Genomic DNA, 12696 nt, shown 5'->3' on the forward strand with positions numbered 1-12696 from the left:
AAGCGAGAATGAAGAAGATGCGGAGATTTGGTGGACACACATGCAACTAGTGGCGGAGGTTGTAGGTAATAGAGACCTTGCGACTCATGCTCGACGCCAATCATCTCCCCCGTGTTGTGGTCCTGTACAACAATTGAGTCAGCAAAGAAAGTAACATAACAATTTAGGGAACGGGTGAGTTTGCTAACTGATACAAGATTAAAAGGACTATTGGGAACATATAAGACATAATCTAATGGTAAAGATGATGAAAGATTTGTTTGACCAATTCCAGAAGCATGTGTTGTAAGACCATTGGCCAAAGTAATCATGGGTAAAGTTTGAGACGTAGAGAGATTAGACAAGAGATTTGGATTACCAGAAATATGGTCGGATGCACCTGAATCAATGACCCATGAACTAGAAGGATGGGATTTAGAGACACAAGCGAGAGAGGTAGTACCAGGAGGTGCCACAGGGGTAGCTTGTTTTGAAACTTTGAACTTGAGATAGTCTTCATAATCAGTAGGGGACATAGTAATCTGGAAGTCGGATGTTGTGGCTTGAGCAACATGAGCGAATTGTGGAGGTCTACCATGCAACTTGTAACACCGGTCCTTGATATGACCAACTTTGTGGCAATAGTCACACCGAGGATGGTTTTTGCGTGAAGCTCCACCACGATCAATATTCACAGAATCCTTATGAGTAGATTGTGAAACCAAAGAAGAGGATTCACCTGTAATTTTCATGTTGGTTTCACCAGGTGTAGGGGAAACCCTCAGAAGCCTAGCAAATGTCTCAGATAGAGAGGGAACAATGGGACTTGACAAGATTTGATCCCGAACATGAGACAAGTCAGGACGGAGAGCAGCCAGGGTAAGAACCATAAAGAATTTGTCTCGATGCTGTAATTGTTCTTCCACAATAGTGTTGACCGGGAGAAGTGTGTTGAAAGTCTCTTTCAAGGCTTCAATTTGACCAAGAAACTCCGACATTTCCATGTGTTGCTGCTGAAGCCCAACAATATTGGAAACCATAGAATATAATTGTTGAACATCATTTGTGTAAAGAGACTTCGCTTTGTCCCATACTGCCTTGCAAGTTTCATAAGCCGTATATATATATATATTATAAAGCTTAGGATCAATGGATTGCCACAACAAATTACACAGCAAAGCATCTGCCTTCTCCCATTCTTTCACATTCTCAGTAATTTCACTCAGATTCTTGGTTAAATGATCTGACATACCTTGACCCTTGAACCATAATTTCACAGATGCAGCCCAATCAGAGTAGTTTTCATTCCCTTTCAACTTATGCATAGTGATGGCAGGATAGGTTGTAAGGGTGAAATTTGAATAAGCCATATGGACAGATGGAAAGACCAAAGAGTGCTGAACACACAGTTGTAGGTAGCCGGTCGCCGGTCAACAGTCAACGCCGGTCATCCGTCGTCGGAAGCGGAGAAAACTGTACTGGTAGGGTCGTGTCATGACCCTAAGTATAGAAGAGGAATACATGAAGAAGAGAGAAGCCACTCTGATTCAAAAATAAACTAAGTAAGAAAAGTCGAGGACTAAAACGACGGCGTTTGGGTGTTATAATAGCCGTTGCCACTTAAACCAGACGACGTCGTAGGAAGAAGACCGTTGGAGACCCTTTTTAAATAAAAGCTGAACGACGTCGTATGAAGGAGGGCGGTTGGCTACCTCAGCAAGGATGATTCTGGAATGAAGATGCAGAAGAGGACAAAAGCGAGAAATGCGGAGGTGGTTAGGATGGTAGCAGCATTAGCTTTTTGGGATATATTCCAGATTATGTAGAGGATATTTTTTTATGCTTTTTGTATGTTGGAAATGAACTTTCACAAACCCTAATTTCTTTTCCTAAATTTCTCCTAGAACCCTAAATCTTCTTCTTCTTTCTTAATCTTTTCCTGTGATTTTGTTATTGAGTTTGGAGGATCGTGACATTTGGTATCAGAGCTCCCTTGCTGGGCTACAATGGTGACTAATGAAGAGAGATTTAGAGCATTGCAAGAGAAGCAGACTGAGTTTGAGGCAAGATTGGAGGCCAGCAACCTTGAGCAGAATACAAGGATCACAGCTGGGCAGCAACGCATGGAAGACTCTATCCAAGAGCTTAAAGCTCATATGGTGGAATGGAAAGATGAGATCATGGAGCTTTTGAGGCTAAACAGACCACCCCCACCATCCATGGATCAACCTTCAGTACATGGACAGCCCCCACCTCCTCAACATAGCCCAGGAGAAGGGAGTGTGGATCCGGGAAGAAGGCCTGGAAAAGAGCATGTGGGTGGAGGACAAGTGGAGGTGGAAGAGGTCTCGGATGAAGAAGATGGATTACCAGGGCATCACTTTGGTTTCCAGGAGGTTCCTGGAAATGTAGCAAGGCCAGGAATGGCTAGGAGAGTACAGTTTGGAGCCAGAGCAGGCCACCACAACCCAGGGGGTGATCAAGGATTGAGGTATAAGCATGAATTTCCTGTTTTTGACTATGAAAATCCCAGGTTGTGGGTAGTTAGATGTGAAAGGTTCTTTATGCTAGCTAGAATTCCCAGGGAGGATGTTATGCATGTCTTGTGTATTAACCTGACTGGTAAGGTGGCTCTATGGTATGAAGGGTACCTTAATAGCCTAAGAGAAGGTTTTCAGTGGCCTAACTTTGCAGGTGCTTTGTGTAAAAGATTCTGTGAGGGCAGTATGGATGTAATGGAAGAGTTCTCAAACTTTAAACAATGGGGAAATGTAGTTGATTTCTCTGACAAATATGAGGAATACAAAGGTTTATTATTGCAGATTTACCCCTATTTGACAGATCAATACTTCTTAGACAGCTACATTGTGAGATTAAGGCAACAGCTTAGATGTTTTGTTAGAACATCCAAGCCCACTACATTGGAGGATGCTATTTGGCTAGCCAGACAATTTGAAAAGGGGTTAAAAGTGAGTGAATCACATAAAACCTTATCCAACCCTACCCAAAAATCAGCCTACACTACCCAGAGAAACCAATCCTATTCCAGAACTCTTAATCCCAAAAACTCAGAGCCTAACAGACCAAAGAACAGCCAATCCTCTCTCAAAACCACAGCCTCTAATACCCCACATCTCACTAATCAATCACCTGAAGTTAGTAGATTCAAAAGCCAACTAAGAGAGCAAAATAGATGTTTTAAATGTTTTGAGCCTTGGAATCCTGGCCACAAATGCAGAGGTCCAACCTTCAACATCATTGAAGGAGCTGAGTCTCTAGATCATGAAGAGGAGACCAGTGAGGAACAGATTGAAGGAGTGGAGACAGTGGAAGACTTAGGGCAAGGAGAAGCTGAGGTGACACTGTGTGCAGTGATAGGAGGAGAAGGGATGAACACCATCAAGCTTAGAGGAACCATTAATAGACAGTCAATTGTGGTTTTGGTGGATAGTGGGAGTACCAACAGTTTTTTAGATCCCAGGCTACTCAGTCAGTTAAAAATCTCATTGGCAGTGACAGTAGCTAATGGTGACAAGCTTATCTGTGATTCTGTGTGTTATGGCCTTAAATGGACAGTAAATGGAGAAGGATTTGAAAAGGACTTTAGATTGCTAAGGCTGGGAGGCTGTGATATGGTCCTAGGAATGGACTGGATCGACATTTATGCACCAATCCAGTTGCATACTAGACCCCCCAGTATCTCATTCCATAAGGAGGGAAGAAAGGTGTTACTAAAAGGAATGGCAAAAGGAGTGGCTTTGCAACAAGTTACTAAGAAAGAATTGAGGAGGTGGCAGAAGGAAGGAGTGCAAGGTTACATGGTGCAGGGCACCTCTTGTGGAGTTCAAGGGCACCTAACAAGGGATATTCCCCTACCAGAGACTGGTCTTAACCACCAAGAGTTGACAATAATTCTGCAAGAATTCAAAACCCTATTTGATGATCCTAAAACACTACCACCCCACAGAGCTTTTGATCATGAAATTCCATTGGTTCCAGGAGCTAAACCCATAAATGTCAAGCCCTACATGTATTCATATATACAGAAGAACACCATAGAGAAGATGGTGGATGAGATGTTGTCTGCTGGGGTTATTACTGCTAGTACATCTTCCTTTGCCTCACCTGTACTGTTGGTACCAAAGAAAGACAATTCATGGAGATTTTGCATTGACTACAGAGCTCTCAATGAGATAACCATCAAGAACAAATTTCCCATTCCACTAGTTGAAGATTTGTTTTCTGAATTAGCAAATGCCAAGGTCTTTTCCAAATTGGATTTAAGGAGTGGATACCATCAAGTGAGAATGAAGAAAGGGGAGGAACATAAGACTGCTTTTAGAACTCATCAAGGATTATATGAGTTCAGAGTAATGCCCTTTGGGCTTACTAATGCTCCTGCAACTTTCCAAGCTCTCATGAACTTTGTGTTTAAACCATTAATCAGGAAGACAGTGTTAGTATTTTTTGATGATATATTGGTATACAGCTCATCCTTGGAACAGCATTGGAGAGATTTAAGAGAAGTATTGAAGCTTATGAAGGACCACCAGTTACTAGCTAAAATGAGCAAGTGTTCCTTTGTCAAATCAGAAGTGGAATATTTGGGACATATAATATCAGAACATGGGTTGCAAACTGATCCTAATAAGCTGTCTGCTGTGGCTGCTTGGCCCAAACCAACTAACCTTAAGGGGTTGAGGGGATTCCTAGGTCTCACTGGGTATTATAGAAGGTTCATCAAGTCATATGGGATTATAAGCAGGCCCCTTACCAACATGTTGAAGAAGGATGCCTTTCAATGGAATGAAGAATCAGAGAGTGCCTTTGAAGAATTAAAAAGGGCTTTGTGCACTGCTCCAGTATTAACCTTACCTGACTTCAATAAGGAATTTGTTGTTGAGGCTGATGCTTGTTATAAAGGAATGGGGGCAGTTTTGATGCAAGGAGGGAGACCAGTAGCATACTTTAGCAAAGGATTTGGCAATAAACACTTGGGCTTATCAATATATGAAAAAGAGTACCTGTCTATAATCAATGCAGTTGATAAATGGAGAGCTTATTTGCTTGGGAGGCATTTCCTAATCAAGACTGAACATCAAAGCTTGAAGTTCTTGTTAGAACAGAAAATTACAACAGCAATGCAGCAAAAGGGCTTAACCAAGTTATTGGGCTTAAACTATACAATCCAATACAAGAGGGGTGTAGAAAATTGTGTAGCTGATGCACTATCTAGAAGAGATCATAATGAGCAAGCTGAACTATTGGCTATATCATCAGTAAGACCCTTGTGGATGGAGGAAATCATAAAAAGCTATGAGGGAGATGAGCTAGCTTACAAAATTCTGACTGAGAACTTAATTGCTTCTGAAGAAGGGTCACTGTTTGCTGTGACAGAAGGTTTGATTAGGTACAAGGGAAAGCTGTATATTGGAAGTAAGGGGGATTTGAGAGGCAAACTCTTAGCACAAATGCATAATTCCCCTATTGGAGGGCACTCTGGACAGCAAGTTACTTATCATAGACTCAAGCAGTTATTTTATTGGAGAGGCATGAAGAAGGAAGTGAAGGATATGGCCAGTAGCTGTGATGTATGCCAAAGATGTAAAGAGGAAAGTATAGCCTATCCAGGGCTGTTACAACCCTTAAAAATACCTGATCAAGCTTGGAAAAGTATATCAATGGACTTTATTGAAGGGTTGCCCAACTCCCAAGGGAAGGAGGTTATACTAGTAATTGTGGACAGGTTCACTAAGTATAGCCATTTCTTGGCCCTCTCACACCCTTATACTGCTGAAAAGGTAGCTGAATTGTTCATGGAACATATTTATAAACTTCATGGTCTCCCACAGGACATTGTGAGTGATAGGGATAAGGTCTTTTTGAGCAAGTTCTGGCAGTTTTTGTTTAAACAATTACAAGTGAAGCTGAGTATGTCTTCTGCTTACCATCCACAGAGTGATGGACAAACAGAGAGAGTTAACAAGTGTGTGGAAACTTATCTGAGATGTATGGTCTTCCATAGACCCAAGGCTTGGGTTAAATGGTTACATTTGGCAGAACATTGGTACAATACCAATTTTCACACTTCCTTGCAGTGCTCCCCTTTTCAGGCTCTTTATAGTTACCCCCCTCCAGTTTGGAACTTTGACAATGCAGTAGAAGAAGAGGGAAGCATCTGGTTCAAGGAAAGAGCCACCATGGTGGCCCTACTCAAAGAAAACCTCCATAAGGCTCAAGCAAGGATGAAGCAGCAAGCTGATAAGCACAGAAGTGAAAGAAACCTTGAGGTGGGAGATTGGGTGTATCTTAAAATCCAGCCTTACAAACAGGTCACAGTGGCAGTGAGGTCTAACATCAAGTTAACTCCCAGATTTTATGGCCCTTATGAAGTGATTGAGAAAATTGGCAAGGTAGCTTATAAACTGAGACTTCCAAAGGAGGCTGCCATCCACCCAGTGTTGCATGTTTCCTTGCTTAAAAAAAGGGTTGGGGGTGGGGTGGAACCTCAAAGAGAGCTGCCTATCACAGATCCAGAGGGAATGGTCTTAACTCATCCAGTGGCTACCTTGGGGAAGAGAATGGTGAAGAAGAATAATGCAGCAGAAGTTGAGATCTTGGTACAATGGGCAAATCTACCCAAGGAGGCGGCTACTTGGGAAAGCTACAAGCATGTGACTAAGCAATTTCCAAATTTCGATCCTTGGGGACAAGGATCTCGTGAAGGAGAGGGCAATGTCATGACCCTAAGTATAGAAGAGGAATACATGAAGAAGAGAGAAGCCACTCTGATTCAAAAATAAACTAAGTAAGAAAAGTCGAGGACTAAAACGACGGCGTTTGGGTGTTATAATAGCCGTTGCCACTTAAACCAGACGACGTCGTAGGAAGAAGACCGTTGGAGACCGTTTTTAAATAAAAGCTGAACGACGTCGTATGAAGGAGGGCGGTTGGCTACCTCAGCAAGGATGATTCTGGAATGAAGATGCAGAAGAGGACAAAAGCGAGAAATGCGGAGGTGGTTAGGATGGTAGCAGCATTAGCTTTTTGGGATATATTCCAGATTATGTAGAGGATATTTTTTTATGCTTTTTGTATGTTGGAAATGAACTTTCACAAACCCTAATTTCTTTTCCTAAATTTCTCCTAGAACCCTAAATCTTCTTCTTCTTTCTTAATCTTTTCCTGTGATTTTGTTATTAAGTTTGGAGGATCGTGACAGGTCGTCGGAGGAAGGGGAGCACTCCAGTGTACTTTGTCCAGACAACGCCTGAGAAGAGAGAGATCTGCACCGGAGAAGAGAAGAATACCACCGTTTGCGCATGGAGGCGCGTGCGGTGGCTTCTGGCGGCGGAAATTTCGGTGAAGTGTCGCGACGTTGTTCTGAGTAAGGCTGTGGTGTTGGTTTCTTCAAACAATAGCCAGAAGAGCATCGGAACGAAATGGGTAGTCGCGTATAGGCCGGAAAAAATGGAGGTTTGTTCTAAGTATGAATAAAATGGAACCTAGTCTGATACCATGTGAATAAGTATACTTAGAACTGTATTATTGATGATGAATACTGTACAGAAGAATACATATATATATACAAACTAAGGAACCTATTTGAGAAGACATGACTCTTTATAGAAGAGACATGTTTTCCAACACTATTTCCAGTTTGTCGCATCAATCATTTGAATCCTTCAGATCGGTGTATCTGTTTCATTGAATGCTAACCTCCCATAATTGCAATCACATTGCATGCAAATGATTTAAGAAATATATGCCCCAATCATAGCTTTGTACAAGGCTTCCTTCTGGTAAATCTTTGATATTCTTTTTCCTTAACGGTGCAGTGGACAGTGTGTTATGTTTTAGCATTCAGTAATTTTGTTCTTCTGCCACTATGTAGGATGGGACTGTGCTTTAAAGGAAGACATAAAGCTTGCACGATATTTAAAATGAAGTTACTTATCAAAAAGGGTTTATGCAATGTTGTTTTATGTATTTTTTCTTTTGGAATTATAGATCATAAATAACAAGAATGAGAATAAAAGGAGAGCAGAACTTATCCAGGTTATAAGATAAAAGACTAACTAATTGATCATATTACTAGGAGGCAAGCTCCTACTTGTTATGATTTGGGACTGGATATCAATGGGTTGTATAGGGAAGATTTATTGAAAGGCCGGAAAGTTCATAAATATAATGGGATTCCTTTAGGATTCTGGAAACTAACCATAGCAGAGTTCCATATCTTTTTAACCATGGACATTTCTTTCATGATAAATAAGGGTCAATTGTAAAATCATAGGAACCCGCTTAAGAATTATGAGTTACATATAAGAAGAGTCAGGGGGTATGATACTTTTGTTCAATGCATCTCTACTGCTTATTTCTTGCCATCATCAATCTGCTATCAAGTGTTTCTTATTCTCTTGCACTGGTTTCACATGCCTCAATTTATTTTATTGATACAGACTTCTATTATTAGCAATATGCGAAAACTATCCAAAGAAGGATTGCTTTGCACTGACAAAAGGGTTGGCCTTACTAATGAAATTCTGGCTGCCATGGATGCAGTGAAGTATGGCTCTTTTAACTAATGTTACTTGTTTTTTTTTTTGTTTTTTTTTATTTTTTATGTTTTATCTCTTTTGATCATTCATAATGGTCTTGGCTTTGGGCGGAAATATTAGATGCTTTGCGTGGGAGAAGACTTTCCAATCCAAAATTCAGAGCACAAGGAATGATGAACTTTCATGGTTTAAAAAAGCACAAGTATTGTCAGCGGTATGACTCTCAATTTTACTAGATAGGCATAGGCTTCCAAGAGTACTATTACTTCCATTATCTTTAACTCTGGTTGTGTTCTCTTACTCTACAGTGCAACGATTTCATATTAAACAGCATCCCAGTTCTTGTGACAGTGATTTCATTTGGAATGTTTACTTTGCTTGGTGGAGATTTGACACCTGCTAGAGCATTTACATCACTTTCCTTGTTTGCAGTTCTTCAGTTCCCTTTGAACATGCTTCCCAATACAATAACTCAGGTTCTTTTTCTTCTTTTGCTGTCAACTTGTCTTGCTATTTTTATGTTCAAGGACTTCTTATATTCAAATGTGTGTGTAGTATTGACACCTTATTATATTTTATTTTATTGTTTTTATTATCTGGTATAACTTATGCCTCATTCTAAGAACAGTGTTCAATTATGTCAGGGAACTGATAGAAAGTGAAAAGGTGAAGTACCATTAAGTTTCTGAAAATATGAATCACAAGTTATAAACAAATAGTTTATTGTCCATGAAGTTTTATCATATGTTTTTAGTGGCAATATAGTTATGTGTGCTCAATGTTTACTTCTCTGGAATTTAAAAGGATTGACTGATAAAATATTGGCTAAAATGTCAAATTGACCCTTATGTTAAAAATACATACATGATAACTGATCCACTTGAACTCAACATTTTTGTGGCATTGCCTGACTAAGAGAGTTTTTCTGTGAATTTTTCATGAATTATTGTTAGTGTAACTGTGTAAGAGGCTACTGGAATAAGCTATCATTCAAGCTCCTATGGAGAAATATACTCTATGTAACCAACTCCAACTTGAGTGGAAGCCTGCATTGAGTTGAGTTCATCTAGTTTGCTTTTCCTGCCTGAAGTTCTAGATTTCTTGAAATTTGTAGGCTGTAAATGCGAATGTGTCCGTACAGCGGCTGGAGGAACTTTTCATTGTTGAAGAGAGAATCCTTTTACCTAATCCACCTCTTCAACCCGGGCTTCCTGCAATCTCAATTAAGGACGGCTACTTTTCATGGGATTCTAAGGTCAATTCTTTGTCTCTATCTGTTTGTTGTGAAGCTTGATGTATTAAATTGTTTGCAATTTCTCAAGTATTTAATTGCCTATTTTCAGTCTAGCTTGAAAAAACTTGTCTCGAATAAGATCCCTTAAAATCTTATGTATGTATAACTATTGGAAGCATGTAATATATATGATACTTTTTGCTATAAAGATACTTTCATTCAGACATTTTTCATGACTATGGCATATTCACACCAAGAATATTCTCTAAGAAAAACAAATTGTTTAGAAATCAGTCTCTGGAATTGTTTTCTAGATTACCCCTGTTATGGAATATATATTTAATATATGGAATCTCTATAGATTAGGCAGTCTTAGGAATTTAGGTTGGTAGGCATATTGAAACTTGGTTCCTATTGAAAATCTTCTAGCATGTATTTATAGAGTTTTGTATTCTCTTTTCTATAAGACAACTTAATACAACATAAATATTCTCTTTATTTTCGTAACATGGTATCAGAGCCTTTACGATAAATGATTTTTTTTTTTTCTTTTCGCTTTTGCTGTCATCACCGCCCACCTATGGAGAAGCGCCGCCGTCTGTCGACCTCGCCGGCAGGTTTTGAGCCCCTTCCGACCAGCGCGTGAGCCTCACGCGCCAGCACCGTCCATCGCCCTTCTCTCACGCATCGGCGCGTGTGGCCTTTCCGGCTACCGGAAAATTTTTTGGTCAGCAGTTCCTAGGTCGCCTGAGTCCCCTCAGGCGGTTTGTCTCGTACACCTTCAGGCTCCCTTTTTTGTGTGTTTTGTGATCTGTGTTGGTGGGTATGGCTGAGAATAAATGTGCTGCTGCTGCCTCGGGATCTTATGACGAAGAGGGTGATTGGTGAGGGGCTTGCGGTCTGGGGTCTCTACATTTGACCTCTAGAAGGATGGAGTCCGTTGCTTGTTTTGGTGTTGTCCCTCTCTTTTTTTATGCTCATTGTCGTTTGGGGCATGTTTCCCTTTCGTTGGTAAAGAATGTGTGTCCTCCAGTTCGGTGTTTGTCTTCTTTACCTTGTGTTTCCAAGCTTGTTCGGTCCACTTTGTGTTCACCCGGAGTTGCGGTATTGGTAGCGTCCAAGCTTCCGGTTTAGGGGGAGGGTCCAATCCCAAGCTTGTTCGGTCCACCACGTTGAGTTCACCTAGCTATCCGTGGTATTGGTGGCGTTCCCGGAGTTGCGGTATTGGTGGCGTCCAAGAGGGGAGGGTCCAATCCCAAGCTTGTTCGGTCCACCACGTTGAGTTCACCCAGCTGTCCGTGGTATTAGTGGCGTTCAAACTTCAAAGCTTTCGTTTCAAGGGAGTGTCCTAAATGGATTTGAGTTAGTTCGTTATTTAGTTTTTTTGGGTTAGTTATATTTGGGTTATCTGTTATTTGTGTAACAAGTTGGGCATGGTTAATATCTATACTTGAGGGGGAGTGTTATGGAAAATATATTTAATATATGGAATCTCTATAGATTAGGCAGTTTTAGGGATTTAGGTAGGTAGGCATATGGAAACTTGTTTCCTATTTAAAGTCTTCTCAAATATTCTCTTTACTTTCATAACAACCCCTTTAATTTTCCATGTTCTACATTCATTTGGGAGTTTTTATATAGTTCAATTGTAATTTTCTCATATCATATTTGTTATTCTTGTCAGCCTGTCAGGTATGAGTCTAATCTTTGCAGTTAACACTGAGTGTTAAAATAAATATTTTATATTATGATCCGTGATATGCGCAATACCCCAGAATATGGTATGATATATAATTTGATTATGTTACTAAATTTAGTTCTTAGTAATAGTATCCCACATCTGTTATTTAATATAGGTGAGTTCTTGATGTTTATTATATATTCATTCTATCCTCTACATTCTTAATTCATAAGTTATATCAACAATATTCAGTTTGCTATGTATTCAAAAAAAATATTCAGTTTGCTGTAGTTCTTTTTCTAGCCTTCCATAGCTTCCACCTCATGCTTTCTAGCACACTGCACCTACACCCACCCTCCTCCTTTCCTATTGTAAAGTAGAAAATAATTTGCATATTTCATTATCCTAAGACGAAGCAATAGACATATATATACATCAACCCCCCTCAAGTTGGAGCGATCTCCTAACTAATCTCTATATCACTCTGCACTTGACAAGTCATGAGACAACATCTTACTTCTTGCTTTTCCACAAGACCAAATTCCCACCAAAGAAGACACAAAAAATGGTTGTAGATCTTCGATTTTCCTTAGACCTACGTCTACAAAGCACTCAATCCTCCTATGTCCATGTTTTTGATATACAATTCCATGCCTTGGAGCCCCTTTCAAGTAGTTCAAAATTTGTTCTACAGCTCTCCAATGGTCAACAGTTGGAGATGCCATAAACTAACTTACAACACTGATTGAGTAATCAATACCATAGGTTTGTGCATATCCTTTAGCAACTAGATAAGCCTTCAATTGAGCCACTAGCCCATCAGGATTGACTTTGACCGCAAACACCCATTGCTCCCAATTGCCTTCTTCTGTAAATCCACCAATTTCCATGTACCATTGAAATCTAGAGCATTCATTTCCTCAATCATAGCGTCACACCAACCAGAGTAGGAAAAGGCTTGTTTGACAATTTTAGGAGTTGTTATCGAGTCAAGAGAATCAATAAATGAGCATGAAATAGGAGGTAAGTGACTATAAACAAAGTTTAGCCTGTTATACTAGGCTGATACATTTCTTGATAAGCCTAGGAAGAACATCCCTCAACACACGAGAGACAAAAAAATGTCTTAACATTTTTCCATTGAATCTAATCTCCAAATTCTGCTCATTAGTAAACAAAGTTTAGCCTTTTATAATAGGTTGATACATTACTTTCAAGAAGATCTAACACTCCATTATTAA

The 12696-nt window shown here is 40.0% G+C and overlaps 2 protein-coding genes and 1 pseudogene across 3 annotated transcripts in view; 2 read left to right on the forward strand and 1 right to left on the reverse strand.

Moving 5' to 3' along the window:
- Nucleotides 1-12696, forward strand: part of LOC109180685 (ABC transporter C family member 12-like) — a 113617-nt gene that overhangs the window by 12427 nt on the left and 88494 nt on the right. The gene's annotated exons all lie outside the window — the stretch shown is intronic.
- Nucleotides 1-12696, forward strand: part of LOC109180687 — a 33790-nt pseudogene that overhangs the window by 11881 nt on the left and 9213 nt on the right.
- LOC109180688 lies at nt 20-1432 on the reverse strand. 2 transcript variants are annotated; one of them, XM_019330385.1, is made up of 2 exons: nt 359-1432; nt 20-122 (listed from the first exon to the last, which is right to left on the reverse strand). In XM_019330385.1, the coding sequence occupies exons 1-2, from the start codon at nt 1347-1349 to the stop codon at nt 85-87; spliced, it is 1029 nt and encodes a 342-aa protein (XP_019185930.1). In that variant the 5' UTR covers nt 1350-1432; the 3' UTR covers nt 20-84. The 2 variants fall into 2 exon arrangements, with proteins under 2 accessions (XP_019185930.1, XP_019185931.1); XM_019330386.1 differs by having other exon boundaries at nt 22-122; nt 443-1432.

This window comes from Ipomoea nil, unplaced genomic scaffold (genome assembly GCF_001879475.1).
Source record: "Ipomoea nil cultivar Tokyo-kokei standard unplaced genomic scaffold, Asagao_1.1 scaffold1031, whole genome shotgun sequence".
NCBI lineage: Eukaryota > Viridiplantae > Streptophyta > Magnoliopsida > Solanales > Convolvulaceae > Ipomoea > Ipomoea nil.